The sequence below is a fragment of the Dipodomys spectabilis genome, unplaced genomic scaffold, assembly GCF_019054845.1.
Source record: "Dipodomys spectabilis isolate Male_0828 unplaced genomic scaffold, ASM1905484v1 ptg000318l, whole genome shotgun sequence".
In the NCBI taxonomy this organism is placed as follows: Eukaryota; Metazoa; Chordata; class Mammalia; order Rodentia; family Heteromyidae; genus Dipodomys; species Dipodomys spectabilis.
In genome coordinates this window covers 252,501-270,964 of record NW_024870995.1, presented here as the reverse complement: position 1 = coordinate 270,964, position 18,464 = coordinate 252,501, and the positions used below count along the sequence as shown (strand labels likewise).

At 45.9% G+C, this 18,464-nt stretch overlaps 1 protein-coding gene across 2 annotated transcripts in view; it reads left to right on the top strand.

Annotated features, from left to right (window-relative positions):
* The window catches only part of Tcf25 (transcription factor 25), a 38,149-nt gene that overhangs the window by 1,102 nt on the left and 18,583 nt on the right, over window positions 1-18,464 (top strand). Inside the window, exons 2-5 of one of the 2 annotated variants that reach the window (XM_042702239.1) lie at window positions 4,414-4,518; window positions 5,390-5,464; window positions 8,982-9,100; window positions 12,980-13,045. In XM_042702239.1, coding sequence (XP_042558173.1) covers window positions 4,414-4,518; window positions 5,390-5,464; window positions 8,982-9,100; window positions 12,980-13,045 — 365 coding nt within the window. Of the gene's footprint in view, window positions 1-4,413; window positions 4,567-5,389; window positions 5,465-8,981; window positions 9,101-12,979; window positions 13,046-18,464 lie in introns of both variants that reach the window. The other variant, XM_042702238.1, reaches the window with a different exon arrangement.

Sequence of the window (18,464 nt, the reverse complement as noted above, 5' to 3'; positions counted from 1 at the left end):
CTCAGCCTCCTGAGTAGCTAGGATTACAGGTGTGAGCCACCAGCACCAGGCTTCAAATCTTAATAAAGGTAGTTTAATTTTTTTTTCCTCCTCAGGTCTGGGCTTGAACTCAGGGCCTGGGCACTGTCCCTGAGCTTCTTTTGGTCAAGCTAGCTCTCTATCACTTGAGCCACAGCACCACTTCTGGCTTTTTCTGGGTATGTGGTACTGAGGAATTGAACTCAGGGCTTCATGCATGCTAGGCAAGCCCTGTACCACTACGCCACGTTCACAGGCTGATAATTTAAATCTTTAAGTAGTTCCAACCTAAAACATGTTTCTAGCTGGCGCTGGTGGTTCATACATGTAATCCTAGCTACTCAGGAGGCTGAGATTTTAGGATTGTGGTTTGAAGCAGCCCAGGCAGGAAAGTCTGTGAGACTTGTATCTCCAGTTAACTACCAGAAAGCTGAAAGTAGAACTGTGTTTGATAGAGGGCTAACCATGAGCACAAAAGCTCAGCGACAGCACTCAGGCCCTGAATTCAAGACCTAGGACTGGCAAAAAAAAACAAAAACTTTCTACTTACATGGCTTTTATTTATTTATTTTCACTCATTTATGTTTTATTGGTCATAGGGCTTGAACTCAAGGCCGAGGCCCAGTGTTTGAGCTCTTTGGCTCAAGGCTAGCACTCATCACTTTGAGCCATAGCAGTAATAAGGGTTTTCTGGTGGCTAATTTTGAAGATAAAAATCTCAAGGACTAGCCAAGCGCCAGTGGCTCATGCCTGCCATCCTAGCTACTCAGGAGGCTGAGATCTGAGGATCGAGGTTCAAAGCCAGCCCCGACAGGAAAGACTGTGAAACTCCTATCTCCAATAAGCCACTAGAAAACCAGAAGTGGCACTGTAGCTCAAGTGGTAGAGTGCTAGCCTTGAGCTGAAGTGCTGAGGGACAGTGCCAGGCCCAGAGTTCAAGCCCCACAACCGACAAAAAACAAAAACAAAAAAAAATTCAAGGACTTTCTGGTCTGAACTGACTTTGAACCATGATCCTCAGATTTCAGCCTCCTGAATAGCTATGATTACTGGTGGGGGTTTTTATATTGGGAACAAGTGTAATGTCCCTACTAATGAAGAAAGGTAAATAGAATGTTGGGAATATTCAGGAGGAATGAGAAAAATGGCAGGTGATTATATATACAAATGGAAAGAAATGATGCCTATGTGTATCACCCAAATTATAATGGACTCAAGATTTGGTGTTTCCCTTGTCTCTTTCTTCTTGCTTGTTTTGAGCTAAAATTACACCAGCTAAGCATGCTGTACCACTAACCCATATTCCAGCACCCTGCTTTCTGGTAGAATATTATCACCTAGGAGGAGCTCAGGCCTCCTCCCAGGGCTGTGGATGCAGCTCAATGCCAGTTTCCTCCTAGATCTGTGTGTCCAGATGTGAACTGATCTTACTGCTGAGCCCACACCTTCTTCTGCTCAGCCACCTGGCAGGGCTTCTCATGTCTGCCTTTGCTTTTGTTCCTGAACATTTTGTTCTGAACTTGTGCTGATCACGGCCTGTGTTTCCATCATCTCCCAACAATCTTCAGTAGCACCAGGTTTGTCCAGTCTGTCGTGATGGCCATCCTATCTCTTTATAATCTGGCTTGTTCTGCTCAAGCTTCCTGACCTGCCTTTACCAAACAAATTCCCTTTGTTCAAATATGAACATAAGCCTCGGCCCCTTACCTTCCGTGAACTTTCCTTAAATGGGTACTTAAAAGGGTACTTGTTACTGTCTAATTAAAGCATGTGGTCACCCACTGTTCCCATTGCTTTTATTCTGTTATTTTTTTCCCTTTCCTGTCAGTTACCAACAAACATACAAGACAAGCTACTTGTTTATTCTTTTTATTTTTATATTGTTTATCTCCCATTACTAGAATATAAGCTTCCTGTTATTTACTTATATAAGCCCATTATCTAGAGCAGTGTTCTGGCAAGCAGCTGTCAAAGTAACAGGTTTGCTGGGTGCTGGTGGCTCATGCCTATAATCTTAGCTACTCAGGAAGCTGAGATCTGAGGATCACGGTTCAAAGCCAGCCTGGGCAGGAATAGAGATTTTTTTTTTGGTTCGGTCATGGGGCTTGAACTCTGGGCCTGGGCGCTGTCCCTCAGCTCTTCAGCTCAAGGCTAGCACTCTACCACTTGAGCCACAGCGCCACTTCCAGCTTTTTTCTTTTTGCTTATGTGGTGCTGAGGAATTGAACCCAGGGCCTCAGGCATGCAAGGCAAGCACTCTACCACTGAGCCACCTTCCCAGCCCCTCTGTGAGATTCTTATCTCGAATAAACCACCAGAAAACTGGAAGTAGCACTGTGGTAAAGCGCTCGCCTTGAGCTGAAGAGTTGAGGGACAGCGCCCAGGCCCAGAGTTCAAGCCCTACAACCAACCAAAAAAAAAAAAAAAGGAGGAGGCAGCAACATAAGTCTGGGGGTATGGTTTAGTGGTGCAACTTGCCACTAGCATGCACAGGCTCTGGTTTCAATCCTCAGCCCTGTACAGAGAACAAGCCTCCATGCTGAGCACCAATGGTTCACACCTGTAATCGTAGCCATTTTAAGAAGCTGAGATCTGAGGATCAAGGTTTGAATACAGCCCAGAAGAAAAGTCCAAGAGACTCTTAAATCCATTTCATTTCCATTCTTAAATCCATTTTTTATTTTTAAAGCAGATTTTTCATTTATTTATTTATTTTCTGTCATGGAGCTTGAACTCTGGGCCTGAGCACTGTCCCTCAGCTCTTCAGTTCAAGGCTAGCACTCTACCACTTCAGCACAGCACCACTTCCGGCTGTTTCTGTTTATGTGGTGCTGAGGAATTGAACCCATGGCTTCATGCATGTGAAGCAAGCACTCTACTGCGGAGCCACCTTCCCAGCCCTAGAATACCAGCTTTGAATGAAAAAAGCCAAGCAAGAGGTGGAGCCCCTTAGTTCAAGTCCCATTATTAGCGCGCGCGCATGCACGCGCACACACACACACACACACACACACACACACAATTATACAGGACTGAGGATTGTATGGATTATGCACAAATACTATACCATTTTACGTATAAAATCTTCAGATTGGGCTGGTAAGATGGGTCAGTGGTAGAGTGCTTGCCTTGCATGCATGAGGCCCTGGGCTTGATTCTTCAGCACCACATAAGCAGAAGAAGCCGGAAAGTGGAGCTGTGGCTCAAGTGGTAGAGCACTAGCCTTGAGCTGAAGAGCTGAGGGACAGCACCCAGGCCCAGACTTCAAGCTTCATGACTGTAAAAAAAAAAAAGCAAAGGACCACTATTTATATTAGATATACTAAAGTCTGGATTTATGGCCTTGGTTTGTTTTTTTGTTTTGTTTTGTTTTTTTGTCAGTGATGGGTTTTGAACTCTGGGCCTGGTTGCTGTCCCTATGTTCTTCAACTCAAGACTACCATTCTACCGCTTGAGCTACAGCACCACTTCCAGTTTTCTGGTGGTTAATTGGAGATAAGAGTCTCACAGACTTTCCTGCCTGGGTTGGCTTTGAACTGTGATCCTCAGATCTCAGTCTCCTGAGTTGCTAGGATTACAGGCGTGAGCCGCCCACGCCCAGCTATGGCCTTGTTCTTTTTTTTTTTTTTTGGGGTCCAGTCGTGTGTTCTGAACTCTGGGCCTGGGCGCTGTCCCTCAGCTCTTCAGCTCAAGGCTAGCGCTCTACCACTTGAGCCACAGAGCCACTTCCGGATTTTTGCTTATGTGGTGCTGAGGAATCGAACCCAGGGCCTCATGCATGCAAGGCAAGCGCTCACCACTGAGCCACCTTCCCAGCCCTACGGCCTTGTTCTTGCTGCACTGGCACTCTCACTTGAGCCACACCTCCAGCCCAGCCATTACAAGTGTTTTAGAAGATGGCATATTGTAGAAGAACCAAACCGTGACCCTCCAGCTCTCAGCTAGGCGTCGCTAGTATTACTGGTGTGAGCCATCCATGCCCAGCACCACTCAAAAATGTTTGTAGGTGTACTCTTTCCCCTAGCCTCTTGTCTGTTCTGCCTTATGAGCTGAGGCTTAAGCAGGCAATGGAAAGAGAGACCCTCACTACTCAGCTGTGTATTTGAAAGTTTGCATTTGGCTGGTGCTTGGTAATTGGATATAAATGGTAATGTGGGGGATTTTTGTTGGTGTTGTCTTTGAAGACAAATGCCATACACCACACAAATTTCTCTAGTGTTCCCTGACTGAGCCTGAACTTGTTTGGCTAGAATTATGCTGCATAGGCAGAGATAGTCCTCCCTCCTACCACCTGGCGGCCCTGATCCCTCTGAGTCTGCCTCTCCTTTTTGACTGTCTGAGCATCACTGCACCTGACTGTGTTGGCAGCCTGTTTTCCTCCCGTCTGTTCTCCAGATAAACATTGAGGATCTTGAGGGCGACTCTGGAGTGACTGGGGAGAGGTCTGATTGTACGCTGGCCGGAGACAAAGGGCAAGCTGAGCATGGAAGCCCAGAGAAAGTGAGCAAGAGCAATGGACACACAGCTAAGGCAGAAACCCCAGAACAGGTGATGGGGCCCATGGTAATGAGAAGGCCAGAGTATGCTGGAGGGAGGAGGGCTCAGGGTGGCAGCCTTGTACTTAATTCTGCCAACTTCTTGGCAGCTTACTTTTCTTAGTTCACTTATGTTAATTACTTAGTTGTTTAAAATTCTCACAGGAGCCCTCATGAAATTTGCATTGAAATTCTTAAGACCCATGGTGGTTTTGTGGGAGTGTTTGTTCCAGCTAGTGAGGCCTGGGGTCTCATGGAAGAAGTTATTCCAGAGCAGGTGTGGGGGAGCACTGAGGCAGGAGCCCTGGGAGGACCTGTCTTCAGGATTACTGAAGTGTGCAGGGAGTGGTTGGCAAAGTAGAGTACAAAAGCCTACTGAGCCATCTTTTCTTTTTTTTTTTTTGGTCGGCCGTGAGGCTTGAACTCTGGGCCTGGGCGCTGTCCCTCAGCTCTTCAGCTCAAGGCTGGCGCTCTACCGCTTGAGCTACAGCTCCACTTCCGGTTTTCTGGTGGTTTATTGGAGATAGGAGTCTCACGGTCTCTCCTGCCCAGGCTGGCTTTGAACCGCGATCCTCAGATCTCAGCCTCCTGAGTAGCTAGGATTACAGGCGTGAGCCACCAGTGCCCGGCTACTGAGCCATCTTGATACTCAGGTCATGGGGAACTCTGAAGCGGGTCCAGAGGTTACCCCATGGTTGGGAGGACGGCCATGGGAGATTTCTGGCATGAAAGTAAGGTGAGGGGTCTTGCTAGGTAAGGAAGGGGATAGTGACAGCTTCTCATGATTTAAGATTTTTACTTCCCTTTCTATGGCTTGAAATGTCTCCTTTTATTAGTGTAATGCAAGTAGCAAACTCCGAAAGAAGAAAAAGAAGCAGAAAAATAAGAAAAATTGTCCAGGAGAATCCTCGGTATGTATCATACCTAATCTGGTTAGTCTCCTTAAGCCTTTTTTCTTCCCTTCTGGCTGGGTTCCTCAAGTTGGTGCTAGAAAAAGTTTATTTTCACTTGATAGTTTGGTTCCTTCCCAGTGGAAGTAAAGAAGCAAATAGTCAGGTAAAGAAACAGGAAATGGCCAGATGCTGGCAGCTCGTGCCTGTAATCCTAGCTACTCAGGAGGCTGAGATCTGAGGGTTATGGTTTGAAGCTTGCCCAGGCAGGAAAGTCCATGAGACTCATATCTCCAATTAATCACAGAAAAAGCTGGAAGTGGTGCTGTGGCTCAAATTGCAGCCTTGAATGAAAAGTAGCTCAGGAACAGCACCAAAGCCTAGAGTTTGAGCTCCAGGACTGCCAGCAAAGAAAAAGAAAAGGAAAATGTACTTGTTTTGCTACCTGTCTTCCCCCTCCCTCTCCCTCCCCTCCTCCTCCTCTTCTTCCTACCCCCTCCTTATTCTCCTCCTCCTCTTCCTTCCCCCTTCCTTATTCTCCTCCTCCTCTTCCTTCCCCCCTCCTTATTCTCCTCCTCTTCTCTCCTCCTCTCCTTCTCTCCTCCTCCTCTTCCTCTTCCTCTCCCCCCCCCCCTCCTTTTGCTTAAGGCTTACACTCTACCACTGGCCACTTCCACCTTTTCTGTGTATGTGGTACTGAGGAATCACACCCAGGGCTTCATGCATGCTAAGCAAGCATTCTACCACTAAGCCACATTCCCAGCCTACCTTTTCCTTTTGGTCACAGCCTACTCTTGGTTCCAAGTTTGAACAGAAATTAGAAACTGTATTTTGCCAGGTGCCTCTGGTTCATGCCTATAATTCTAGCTACTCAGGAGTCTGAGATCAGGGTTCAAATCCAACCTGGGCAGAAAAGTCTGTGAGACTCCCAAGCCCTGGAGCTTGAACTCTCAGCACTGTTCCTGAGCTCCATTTTGCCCAAGGCTAGCATTTTATCACTTGAACCACAGTGCCAATTTTGGCTTTTTTTTTTTCTTTTTTTTTTGGTCATAGGGTTTGAACTCTGGGCCTGGATGCTATCCCTCAGCTCTTCAGCTCAAGGCAAGGACTCTACCACTTGAGCCACAGTGCCACTTCCGGTTTTTCTGAGTGGTTTTTATTGGAGATAAGAGTCTCATGGACTTTCCTGCCCAGGCTGGCTTTGAACTGCAATTCTCAGATCTCAACCTCCTCAGTAGCTAGGATTACAGACATGAGCCACAGACGCCTGGCCAGCACTTTTGGCTTTTTTCAGTGATTACTTGGGGATAAGAGTCTCTGACTTTCTTGCCCAGGCTGGCTTTGAACCTGAAATCCTCAGGTCTTGGTCTCCTAAAGTAGCTAGGATTACAGATGGAGCCGCTGGTGCTCAACCTGTGAGACTTAAAATGCAACTAACCAGCAAAAAGTTGGGAGTGAGGGTATGGCTCAAGGTATGGCTCAAGTACATCCATGGATGTAAAAGCTAAGCGAGTCAGTACTGGTGGCTCATGCCTGTAATCCTAGCTATTCAGGGGGCTGAAGATTGCAGTTTGAAGCTAGCTCAGAAAGGAAAAGTCATGAGACTCTTATCTCCAATTTACCACTGGAAAACTGGTAGTGCTAAGTGTTAGAGCACTAGATTTGAGCAAAAAAAAAAAAAAAAAAATGCTCAGGGGCAACACCCAGGCCTTGAGTTCTGACTGACCCTCACCTTCCTCCACCCCCTCAAAAAAAGGAAGAAGCTAAGCCATAGTTCAAGATCTTTAGTTCAAACTCCTGTACTGTACAAAAATAATTAATGAGTAAGTAAATAATAAGTAGCTCTTTTCAGTAGAGAGCTTTCCCCAGCTCTGTCCTGTTACACTGTGTGAAGATTACTGTCTGACTTTTTTCTTATGCTAACAGCTTAGCTGTGTAGTAGATACAGAAATGGTTGATGGTCCAGGCTCATTCACACAATTATAGCTACTCAGTAGGCAAAGATCTGAACATTGATTTGGAACCGCTGAGACAGACAAATCTGAGAGACTTTTTCTTTTTGGCCAGTCCTGGTCCTTGAACTCTGGATTGTTCCTAAGTTCCTTTTGCTCAAGGCTAGCACTCTACCATTTCAGCTACAGCACTACTTCTAGCTTTTTCAGTGATTAATTGGAGATATGAGTCTCATAGACTTTCTTGTCAGGCTGGCTTCAAACTGTTTGATCCACCTAAGTAGCTGGGATTACAGGCATGAGCCACCAGCTGAGAGACTTATTTCCAATTAAGTAGCAAAAGACAAAAGTAGAGATGTGTCTCAAGTGGTAGTGAAATAACCAAGTGAGAGCTTGAGGCCCTGAGTTCATGCACCATTGCTAGCCATCTCCCTCCCCACCCCTGCCAGAAAGAAAAATTGTTGACAGGCTAGTCTGTCCTTAGAGAATTTGTTCCCCTTCTTGCCTTGAGGTCTTGATTCTGTTTGTGTTGAAAAGTTGTAGCTTTGTGCTATCTGCTAGGATTTACAAACCATATTTCACTTACTACACAACATTAATTCATTTGGATCTACAATGCAACAATAAGATCAAACAAAAAATTATTTTTATTTTTGTTTTATTTAAGTAGTTGCATAAAGGAATTGCCACTTAACAAAGCAGTTATGAATATATCTTAATCAAAGTCACCCCTTTCAACATTCTCACCAAAAAAAATTTACTATTCTTTGAAGAAAGGATTAATTTTTTTCCCTTATAGTTTTTTGAATGTCACAGAGCTTTATCCATGAAAAAGTAATAAGCATTTATTTGTAACTTGTACAAAGCAGTAGCTAGCCTTGAAGTTTTCTGTTTGGCTAAGAGAGCAGTGAATACTAATGTGCTTGTTTGGGCTGCTACTTATCTTAATCAAAATGTCTACATGATAGAACGTAAGAATTTGTTGCATGTTTGTTTAGGTTTTTTTGAGTGTTTTGGTTTTTTTTTGTTTGTTTGTTTTTTTGCCAGTCATGGGCCTTGAACTAAGTGCCAGGGCACTGTCTTTTGCTCAAGACTAGCACTCTACCACTTGAGCCACAGCACCACTTCCGGCTTTTTCTACATCCAAAACTTCGGGCTGGGAGTATAGCTTAGTGGTAGAGTGCTTGCCTAGCATGCAGGAAGCCCTGGGTTCAATTCCTCAGTACCACTTACACAAAAATAGCCAGAAGTGGCGGTGTGGCTCAAGTGGTAAAGTGCTAGCCTTGAACAGAAGCTCAGGGACTGTGCACAGGCCCCGAACTGGCCAAAAAAAAAGAAAAGAAAAGGGCTGGGAAGGTGGCTCAGTGGTACAGTGCTTGCCTTACATGCATGAGACCTTGGGTTCAATTCCTTAGCACCACATAAGCAGAAAAAGTTGAAAGTGGTGCTGTGGCTCAAGTGGCAAAGCGCTAGCCTTGAGCTGAAGAGCTGAGTGGACAACTCCCAGGCCCAGAGTTCAGGCCCCATGACTGACAAAAAAACTAAAAGGTCAAAGTGGTTATTAACACATTGTTCTGGACTTTTAGGAACATGGACTGGAAGATATTGATCGCATCTTGGAGAGAATTGAGGACAACAGTGAATTCAGCTGCCCAGGCCCCCCTCCTCTAAGCTCTAGAAAGCATGTGCTGTATGTGGAGCACAGGTACAGCTCTTCCATCATAGGGGACTAAAAGTAGAAAGTTTACTGTCTTTACTTTGACCATGTTTATTTTAAAGGTTTACTGTGTTTATTTTGTAAGGTGTGAGCTGAGGGCTGGTGGTTCACACCTATAATCCTAGCAACTGGGGAAGCTGAGATCTAAGGATCATAGTTCAAAGCCAGCCCAGGCAGGAAAGTCTGTGAAACTCTTATCTCCAACTGACCACCAAAAAGCCAGAAGTGGAGCTGTGGCTCAAGTGGTAGAGCACTAGCCTTGAGCAGAAACTCTCATGGATAGCACCCAAGCCCTGTGTTCAAAACCCAGGGCTGGCACAAAAAGAAAAATAGTGGTAAGGTCTGGGGAGTTTATATAAAACCCTAGGTTCTATTTCCGTACTAGGGAGGGGGAAACATAAAATTCCTTAAAAAATATGGTCGTAAGAATTTATCCTTAGGGCTGGGAAGGTGGCTCAGTAGTAGAGTGCTTGCCTTGCATGCATGAGGCTCTGGGTTCGATTCCTCAGCACCACATAAGCAGAAAAAATCGGAAGTGGTGCTGTGGCTCAAGTCGTAGAGCAATAGCCTTGAGCTAAAGAGCCGAGGGACAGCGCCCAGGCCCAGAGTTCAGGCACCATGGCCGACAAAAACATAAAAAATAAATTATCATTAAACTTTTATGAAATAACTTTTTGGAGAAAAAAAGAAAAGGAAAATGTATGCATATTTTAGAGGATTTTAACATTTACATTTCTCTGGTGGTACTGTTTGAACTCAGGGCCTCAGGCTTGCTAGGTGGTACTCAGCCACTTTAGCCATGTGCTTAGCCTTTTTTTTGGCGGGGGGCGGTCCAGTCATGGGGCCTGAACTCTGAGCCTGGGTGCTGTCCCTCAGCTCTTCAGCTCAAGGCTAGCACTCTACCACTTGAGCCACAGCACCACTTCCAGCTTTTTTCTTTTTGCTTATGTGGTGCTGGGGAATCAAACCCAGGGCCTCATGCATGCAAGGCAAGCACTTTACCACTGAGCCACCTTCCCAGCCCCTAGCCTTTTTTTTTTTTTTTGCTTTAATTATTTTCCAGATGTCAGACTTTTTCCCTTAGGCCAGCCTGTAGTGGTCGTTCTGGGGCTTGAACTTGGGGATCAGGGATAGTAAGTACCTAGACCCTGTGCTCAAGGCTAGTGCTTTACCACTTTCAGCCACAATTCCACTTCCAGGTTTTTTTTGTGTTTTGTTTTTTTATCAGTCATGGGGCTTGAACCCTGGGCTTGGGCACTGTCCCTCAGCTCTTCAGCTCAAGGCTGTTGCTCAAGGCGAGCACTCTACCGCTTGAGCCACAGCGCCACTTCCAATTTCCTAGCGCTTTATTGGAGATAAAGAGTCTCACATACTTTCCTGTCGAAGCTGGCTGTGAACTGTGATCTTCAGATCTCAGCCTCCTGAGTAGCTAGGATGACAGGCGTGAGCCACCGGCACCTGGTAGCACTTCCATTTTTTGAGTGGTTAATTGGAGATAAGAGTCTCCTGGAAAGCCGGGCACCGGTGACTCATGCCTGTAATCCTAGCTACTCAGGAGGCTGAGATCTGAGGATCATGGTTCAAAGCCAGCTTGGACAGGAAAGTCTGTGAGACTCTTTATCTCCAATAAAGCACTAGGAAACCGGAAGTGGCGCTGTGGCTCAAGCGGTAGAGCACTCACCTTGAGCTGAAGAGCTCAAGCCCTGAGTTCAAGCCCCACGACCAACGAAAAAAAAAAAAAGTCTCCTGGGGACTTTTCTACCTGAGCTGGCTTCCAACCACAATTCTTAGCTCTCAGTCTCCAGAGTAACTAGGATTATAGGTGTGAGCCACCTACACCGAGCTCTGTCTTGTCCTCACACCTTTTTGTCTGCCGTGGGCCTAGAACTTGGGTCCTGGGTGCTATTCCTGAGCTTTTTTATTCAAGGCCAGTGCTCTTCCACTGGAGCCACAGCTAGACTTCTGGCTTTTGGGGGATTAATTAGAGGTAAGAGTGCCCTGCCCTGGCTGGTTTCAGACTGTGATTCTCAGGTCTCAGCCTTCTGAGTAGTTAGGGTTATAGGTGTGAGACAACAGTGCCTGCTTTGTCTCTTTTGTTGAGATGGGGGGACCGGGGCGGGGGGGGGGGGGGTGTCGTCTTACTAAGTTTTCCCAGGCTAGCCTCAAACTATAATCTTCTTGATCTCTGCCCTGGGAAACTGGAATTACAAGTGTAAGCCATTAGGCCTGGCCCTATAGGTTGATTTTATATTTTGGTAATAGGGCTTGAACTCAGGGACTTGAGCTTTTTTTTTCCCCCTCACAGCTGGCGCTCTGCCACTTTTAGCTTTTTCCTGGTTAATTGGGGATAAAAGTCTTTCATGTTTATCTGTTTTGGCTGGCTCTAAACTAAGACCCTCACCTCTGCCTCCTAATACAGGATTATAGGTGTGAGCCCCCAGGCACCCAACTTTAGTTGTTTTTTGTTTTTGTTGATTCTAGTCCTGGGGCTATCTGGGCACTGTCCTTGAGCTGCTGTGCCCAAGGCTACTACTCTACTACTTGCCTCAGCTCTACTTCAGCTTGGTGGTGGTTAATCAGAAAGTCTCTGGGACTTTCCTGCTTGGACTGGCTTTGAAACAGGCTCCTCAGATCTCAGCTTCCTTAGTAGCTAGGATTATAGGCATGAATCACTTGTGCTCAGTTTGTTTTGTTTTGGTTGCTTTCTTTAGTTAAACTTTAATTAGCATATACTAGTTGTACAGGAGGTTCATCATGACATGTTCACACATTCATACACTGCTTCTCACGTACCTCACGTTCTGTCACTGTTCTTTGTCCCTCCCTTACAGTTTAGAAATAACTAAAAGTACTGTTATCCTTGGGTGGTTATCCATCTCTTGGTCTTATAGATATGCACTGAAATCTGGTTCCTGTGACATTGGTTATTACGTGTGTGCGTGTGTGTGCGTGCATGTATGTGCGCGTACGTGCATGCATGCACTCAGGCACATGCATACATACCAGTACCAGAGCTTGAACTAAGGCCTTGGCTTATTTTTTTATAAGCCAAGGTCCTGGGGCTTGAACTCAGGGCCTGGGCACTGTCCCTTAGCTCTTCAGCTCAAGGCTAGTGCTCTACCACTTGAGCCACAGCGCCACTTCCAGATTTTTTCTTTTTTCTTATGTGGTGCTGAGGAATCGAACTCAGGGCCTCAGGCATGCAAGGCGAGGGCTCTATCACTGAGCCACCTTCTCAGCCCTGACCCTGAGATTCTTTGCTCAAGGCTAACACTCTGCCACTTGAACCACAGCATCACTCTGGTTTTTTTCTGAGTGATTCATTGGAGATTAGAATCTCATGGACTTCCCTGCCCAGGCTGGCTTTGAACTGCGATCCTCAGATCTCAGCCTCCTGAGTAGCTAGGATTGCAGGCATGAGCCAGCAGTGCTATTATTATTATTTTGAGGGAATCAGGATCTTACTATATTGAAACAAAAACAAGGCTCTGGGCATGGCATGGTTTCAGTGGTAGAATGCCTGCCTAGCAAGCATTGAGGCCTTGTATTCAACCTTTAGTACTGTTCCCTTCCCCCACAAAAAAAGTGTCACCTAGAGTTCTTTGGAATACCGTATTCTAGTTTCAGGTGTTTAGGAAGCTCTAACTTCCTCACAGACAAATGCCATGTGAAAGAGACCGGCTCCAGGTGTCTTCTTCCAACAGGACGGCTGCTTCCCCTGTTGGCGTCCGTCAGCGGCCCCACCGTAGGCAGGGCAGTGATTTTCAAACCAGAGTTACTAGATCCTTACATGGCTCCCTAAAATTCCCAGAATCATTATAGCAGAACAAAACTTAATTTTTCTTTCTAAAAATTTTAATTCTCTAGACACTTGAATCCAGACACAGAACTGAAAAGGTATTTTGGTGCTCGAGCAGTCCTGGGGGAGCAAAGGTAAGGTCCACACTAATCTATGCTCTAAGCTGTTCCATTCCTTTTCAGATTCTAGGGAAAGGAGGGAATGTTGAAGGGTTAAAAATTTCTGTGGGCTGGGAGGGGTGGGGGGGGGGTATGTAAGGCTGTAGAGGACGGCAAGTGAAATCCTTAGACTTGGTCTAAAATGAACACAAGGAGAGTGGGTCAAGATGCCCCCTCCCCCACATAGGATAGCTGAGCTCCATCCCTCACCTGCCTTTCTAGTATGTACATTGTTGTTTCATTTATTTGCTTATTTATTTATTTGGTCATGGGGTTTGAACTCAGGGTCTCATACTTGCTAAGCAAGCATTCTTCCATTTGAACCAAGCCTTATTCCCTGCCTCATAATTTTTGACAAGTTTTAAAATCTGTAAATTTTGAACTTCTAGTCCCTGAAGTCTTAGGTTCATTTTGCTTCCAAATCAGCTACAAAATTAACATAAGATTTAGGTTCTAGCAGGGCTTACCTATGTTGGTTTATTTAATTAATTAATTTATTTTTTGTTGGTCGTGAGGCTTGAACTCAGCCTGTGTACTGTCCCTCAGCTCTTGAGCTCAAAGCTAGTACCCTACCACTTGAGCCACAGCGCCACTTCTGGTTTTCTGGTGGTTTATTAGAGATAAGAGTCTCACAGACTTTGCTGCCTGGGCTGGCTTTGAACTGCGAACTTCAGATCTCAGCCTCCGAGTAGCTAAGATGACAGGCGTGAGCCACCGGCGGCCACCAGTTCGATTTTTTAATGTTATAAGGATGATATGCAGAGGATTTAGTAGTTGTTAACGGCTGGGAATGTGCTGCCAGCACAGCTGCTGTGATAAGCAGCATCCAGCATCCTCACACCTACAGAAAGCAAGCACAAAGGACCACGTCTGAGACTTGCTGTAGGAGCCATGTGTTCTGCTCTCTCTTTGCCCATCAAAATGACTAGAAAGCGTTTTTCTCTCTTGGGTAGAGGTCATGGAACTACAGGCTGGCCTCAGTTTTATAATCGCTCTTCCTTAGCCTCCTGAGTGCTGGAATTACAGGTGTGCCTTACCACTCCTGACCTTGGTCCTTTCTGTAAATTTTTTAAAAATTATTAAACTAAATATCTCTTGCTAAAAATTGAAGCAATTGGGCTGGGAAGGTGGCTCAGTGGTAGAGCGTTTGCTTTGCATGCATGAGGCCCTGGGTTCCATTCCCTAGCACCACATAAGCAAAAAGAAAAAAATCCGGAAGTGGCGCTGTGGCTCAAGTGGTAGAGCGCTAACCTTGAGCTGAAGAGCTGAGGGACAGCGCCCAGGCCCAGAGTTCAGTCCCTACGACCGGACCCAAAAAAAAATTGAAGCAATTTAGAAATGCCTTTCTGAGCCAAGCACCAGTGGCTCACGCCTCTAATCCTAGTTCCTCAGGATGCTAAGATCTAAGGATCATGGGTTCAAAGCCAGCCCTGACAGAAAAATCCCCATGAGATATATATATATATTTTTTTTTGTTGTTGTTCGTGGGGCTTGAACTCTGGGCCTGGGCACTGTCCCTGCACTCTTCAGCTCAAGGCACGCGTTCTACCACTTGAGCCACAGTGCCCCTTCCGGTTTTCTGGTGGTTTTATTGGAGATAAGAGTCTCACGGACTTTCATGCCCAGGCTGGCTTTGAACTGTGATCCTCAGATCTCAGCCTCCTGAATAGCTAGGATTACAGGCATGAGCCACCGGTGCCCAGCTCCCCATGATATTCTTTTTTTTGTTTTTTTGTCAGTCGGTCGTGGGGCTTGAACTCTGGGCCTGGGCGTTGTCCCTTAGCTCTTTAGCTCGAGGCTAGCGCTCTACCACTTGAGCTACAGCGCCACTTCCGGTTTTCTGGTGGTTTATTGGAGATAGGAGTCTCACGGTCTCTCCTGCCCGGGCTGGCTTTGAACCGCGATCCTCAGATCTCAGCCTCCTGAGTAGCTAGGATTACAGGCGTGAGCCACCAGCGCCCGGCCCCCATGATATTCTTATCTCCAACTAACCACTCAAAAACTGGAAGTGGGGCTATGACTCAAGTGGTAGAGGGCTGTCATTCTCCCTGCCCAGAGATAACCATTGTGGTGGGCTGAGTCTTCCCATGGCACAGAACACTTGTACTGGTCAGTAACAAGACTGGTTTTATAAACCACATTTCAAGTGTTACTGTCTTTTTGACAGTTAAAGGAGGGGAGGGTTTATTTTGATATAACAGGATTAAAGTAGGGAGAAATGGAAAAAAGAAACATTTCCTGCTCCCCATACAGGAAATGGGAGTTAAAGACTCTCCCTTTGAGTGTTAGTTTGTATGCCAGGGTTATTTACTTACTTCTGATGCAAAGTTGTGTCTGGCAAATGGCTGCAGTTCCCTGCATCTGCCACATTTTATAAAATTGTCCAAGGTGTTCTCATTTTCTGTTACTTGAATATTGCTGCTTCACCCTCCAAAGAAGCTGTACAGCTTAGACTCCTCCATCCACAGTAGCGAAGTGCATATTAAAATCTGTCATAACATATAGACAAAGAAGTCTTTTTTCTCTCTTTCTCTTTTTTTTTGGGGGGGGGTCCGGTCGTGGAGCCTGAACTCTGGGCCTGGGCGCTGTCCCTGAGCTCTTCAGCTCAAGGCTAACGCTCTACCACTTGAGCCACAGCGCCACTTCCCGGCTTTTTTCATTTTTGCTTATGTGGTGCTGAGGAATCGAACCCAGGGCCTCAGGCATGCAAGGCAAGCGCTCTACCACTAAGCCATCTTCCCAGCCCCTCTTTTTTTTTTTTTTTTTTTAGCCATAGATAGATAGTTTTTGTGCTGCCCTGGGCTTGAACTCAGGGCCTGGGCACTGTCCATGAGCTTCTTTTTGCCTCAAAGCTAGTGCTTTACCACTTGAGCCATAGATCCGCTTTCAGCTTTTTGGTAGCTTATTGGAGATGAAAGTCTTCAAGCTGGCTTTAAACCCTGGTCCTCAGATCTCATCCTGAGTATGGGATTACACTCATGAGCTATTGGTACCTGACTTTTTTTTTTCACAGCCTCACTAGGTTTCCCAGGCTGGTTTTAAATTCACAATCAAGTGATTTCCCCCCACCTACCTCCTTAGTAATCTAAGCTATAAATGTGTATCATCGTGCCCCATCCATTTTTTTTGTTTTGTTTTGTTTTTTATGTCGGTCCTGGGGCCTGAACTCTGGGCCTGGTTGCTGTCCCTCAGTTCAAGGCTAGTGCTGTACCACTTGAGCCACAGTGCTACTTCCGGCTTTTTCTGCTTATGTGATGCTGAGGAATCGAACCCAGGGCCTCATGCATGTGAGGCAAGCACTCTACCATTGAGCCACCTTCCCAGCCCCTTGTTATACTTATAATACTATATTTTTGACTACATTTATGTCTTCTTCTTTTTTTTTTTTCCCTCGTGCCAGTCCTGGGGTTTGAACTTGGGGTGTGGGTTCAGTCCCTGAGTTTTTTTTGTTCCAGTCTAGCTCTATCACTTGAGCTACAGCTCCATTTTCAGATTTTTGGTGGTTAATTGGAGATAAGTCTCACATACTTTACTGGAAGGCTGGCTTCTAACTGTAGTGGTCAAATCTCAACCTCCTGAGTAGCTAGGATTATCAATCAGTGTGAACTCCCAGCACCCAGCAGACTTACATTTTTTTGGGGGGGGAGGGTCTAGTCGTGGGGCCTGAACTCTGGGCCTGGGCGCTGTCCTTCAGCTCTTCAGCTCAAGGCTAGCGCTCTACCACTTGAGCCACAGCACCACTTCCGGCTTTTTTCATTTTACTTATGTAGTGCTGAGGAATCGAACCCAGGGCCTCAGGCATGCAATGCAAGCGCTCTACCACTGAGCCATCTTCCTAGCCCCGAGACTTACATTTTTGAAGACATACATATGCCAGGCATCGGCGTTGGCATTGGTGGCTCACACTAATTGATAACCCTAGCTTCTCAGGAGACTGAGATCTGAAGATTGTGATTTGAAGCAGCAGGAACCTTGGTGAGACTCATATCTCCAGCTAGCCACCAAAAAGAAAAAAGGCTGAAAGCAAAGCTATGGCTCAAGTGTTAAAGCTTCTAGCCTTGAGCAAAATAGCTAAGGGACAATGCCCAAGCTCTTGAGTTCAAGTCCCAGTACCATGACACACATACACACAAAGTGAGTCCTAGACTTGGCATGGTGGGACATGCCTTCTTGGAAGACAGGAGTTTCAGGCTAGCGCAGGCTATAGTGAGGCCTGAGTTTAAATATTCCCCTGCCCACATGATAGATGAAATCAGTTCCCTCCCTCCCCAGCTCCCTACGCCATCTCCAGTGCCTATATGTCTGTAAACCTCTACGTGCCCTTCCAGAACCCCTAAGAAGTACCTTCCCTGCCACACTCCAGCACCAGGTACCTCCTTCCAGAACCACTGCACATGAGACTTGAAACAGCTCTGAGCCTCCATTATTCTCCCTTTGTGCCCTACCAGTTACCCAGGGCCTTGCCCCATTTTATTTGGGACATGCTTCTTTTTTACAGCTATTTTTCTCCTACAGTTTTTCTTTTTGGGAGAAAAATATGCTTTTTAAAAAATTATGTTTCTGAGAGTCTGGCATCTTAACTGATTCCTTTTTTTTTTTTTTTGCCAGTCCTAAGGCTTGGGCCTAGGTACTGGCCTGGGCACTGCCCTTGAGCTCCTTTTGCTCAAGTCTATCACTTTATTAACTAAGCCACAACTCCATTTTTGGCTTTTTCTGTGATTAATTGGAGATGAGTTTCATGAACTTCTCAGCTTGGGCTGGCATCAAACCACAGTCCTCAGATCTCAGCCTCCTGAGTAGCTAAGGCATGAACTATTGGTGCCCAGCTTTTTTTTTTTTTTTTTTTTTTTCAGGTTTTAGGTTCATGCTTGTTATGCTGGCACTCTACCACTTGAGCCACACCTCCAGTCCAACTTTCTGCTGGCTAATTGGAAATAGAGTTGAGTGGACTTACCTGTCCAATGGCTTTGAACTTCATTTTTCCAGATTTCCACTTCCTGTATAGCTAGAATTATAAATGTGAGCCCCAGTACCTGGTGCTCTTGCACATGTTTTTCTTGTTGTTTTTTCCTATCGCTTTCTCTCTCTCTTAACAAAATAGTTTAAGTTATCTAAAAAGCATAGAGAAAAGCGTGCACATGGTCATCACTCCATTCCAGATCTAACCTTCACTGAAACAGACGTTCCTTCCTCTACCATCATTGTCTGTGTCTGGCAGGTTAATCCTGACCATTCATGGGAAGTCTAGGTCCTTATGGTAGTGCCCCAACACCCAGTAATAATTCAGAGCACTGGCCCTGGGGTCAGAGTCCTGGTACCTTGTCCCCAGCCACTACCCCAAACTCCACAGCCATGAGAATTCTACAGATACCTGAGCTTCCCTTTCCCTCCAGCG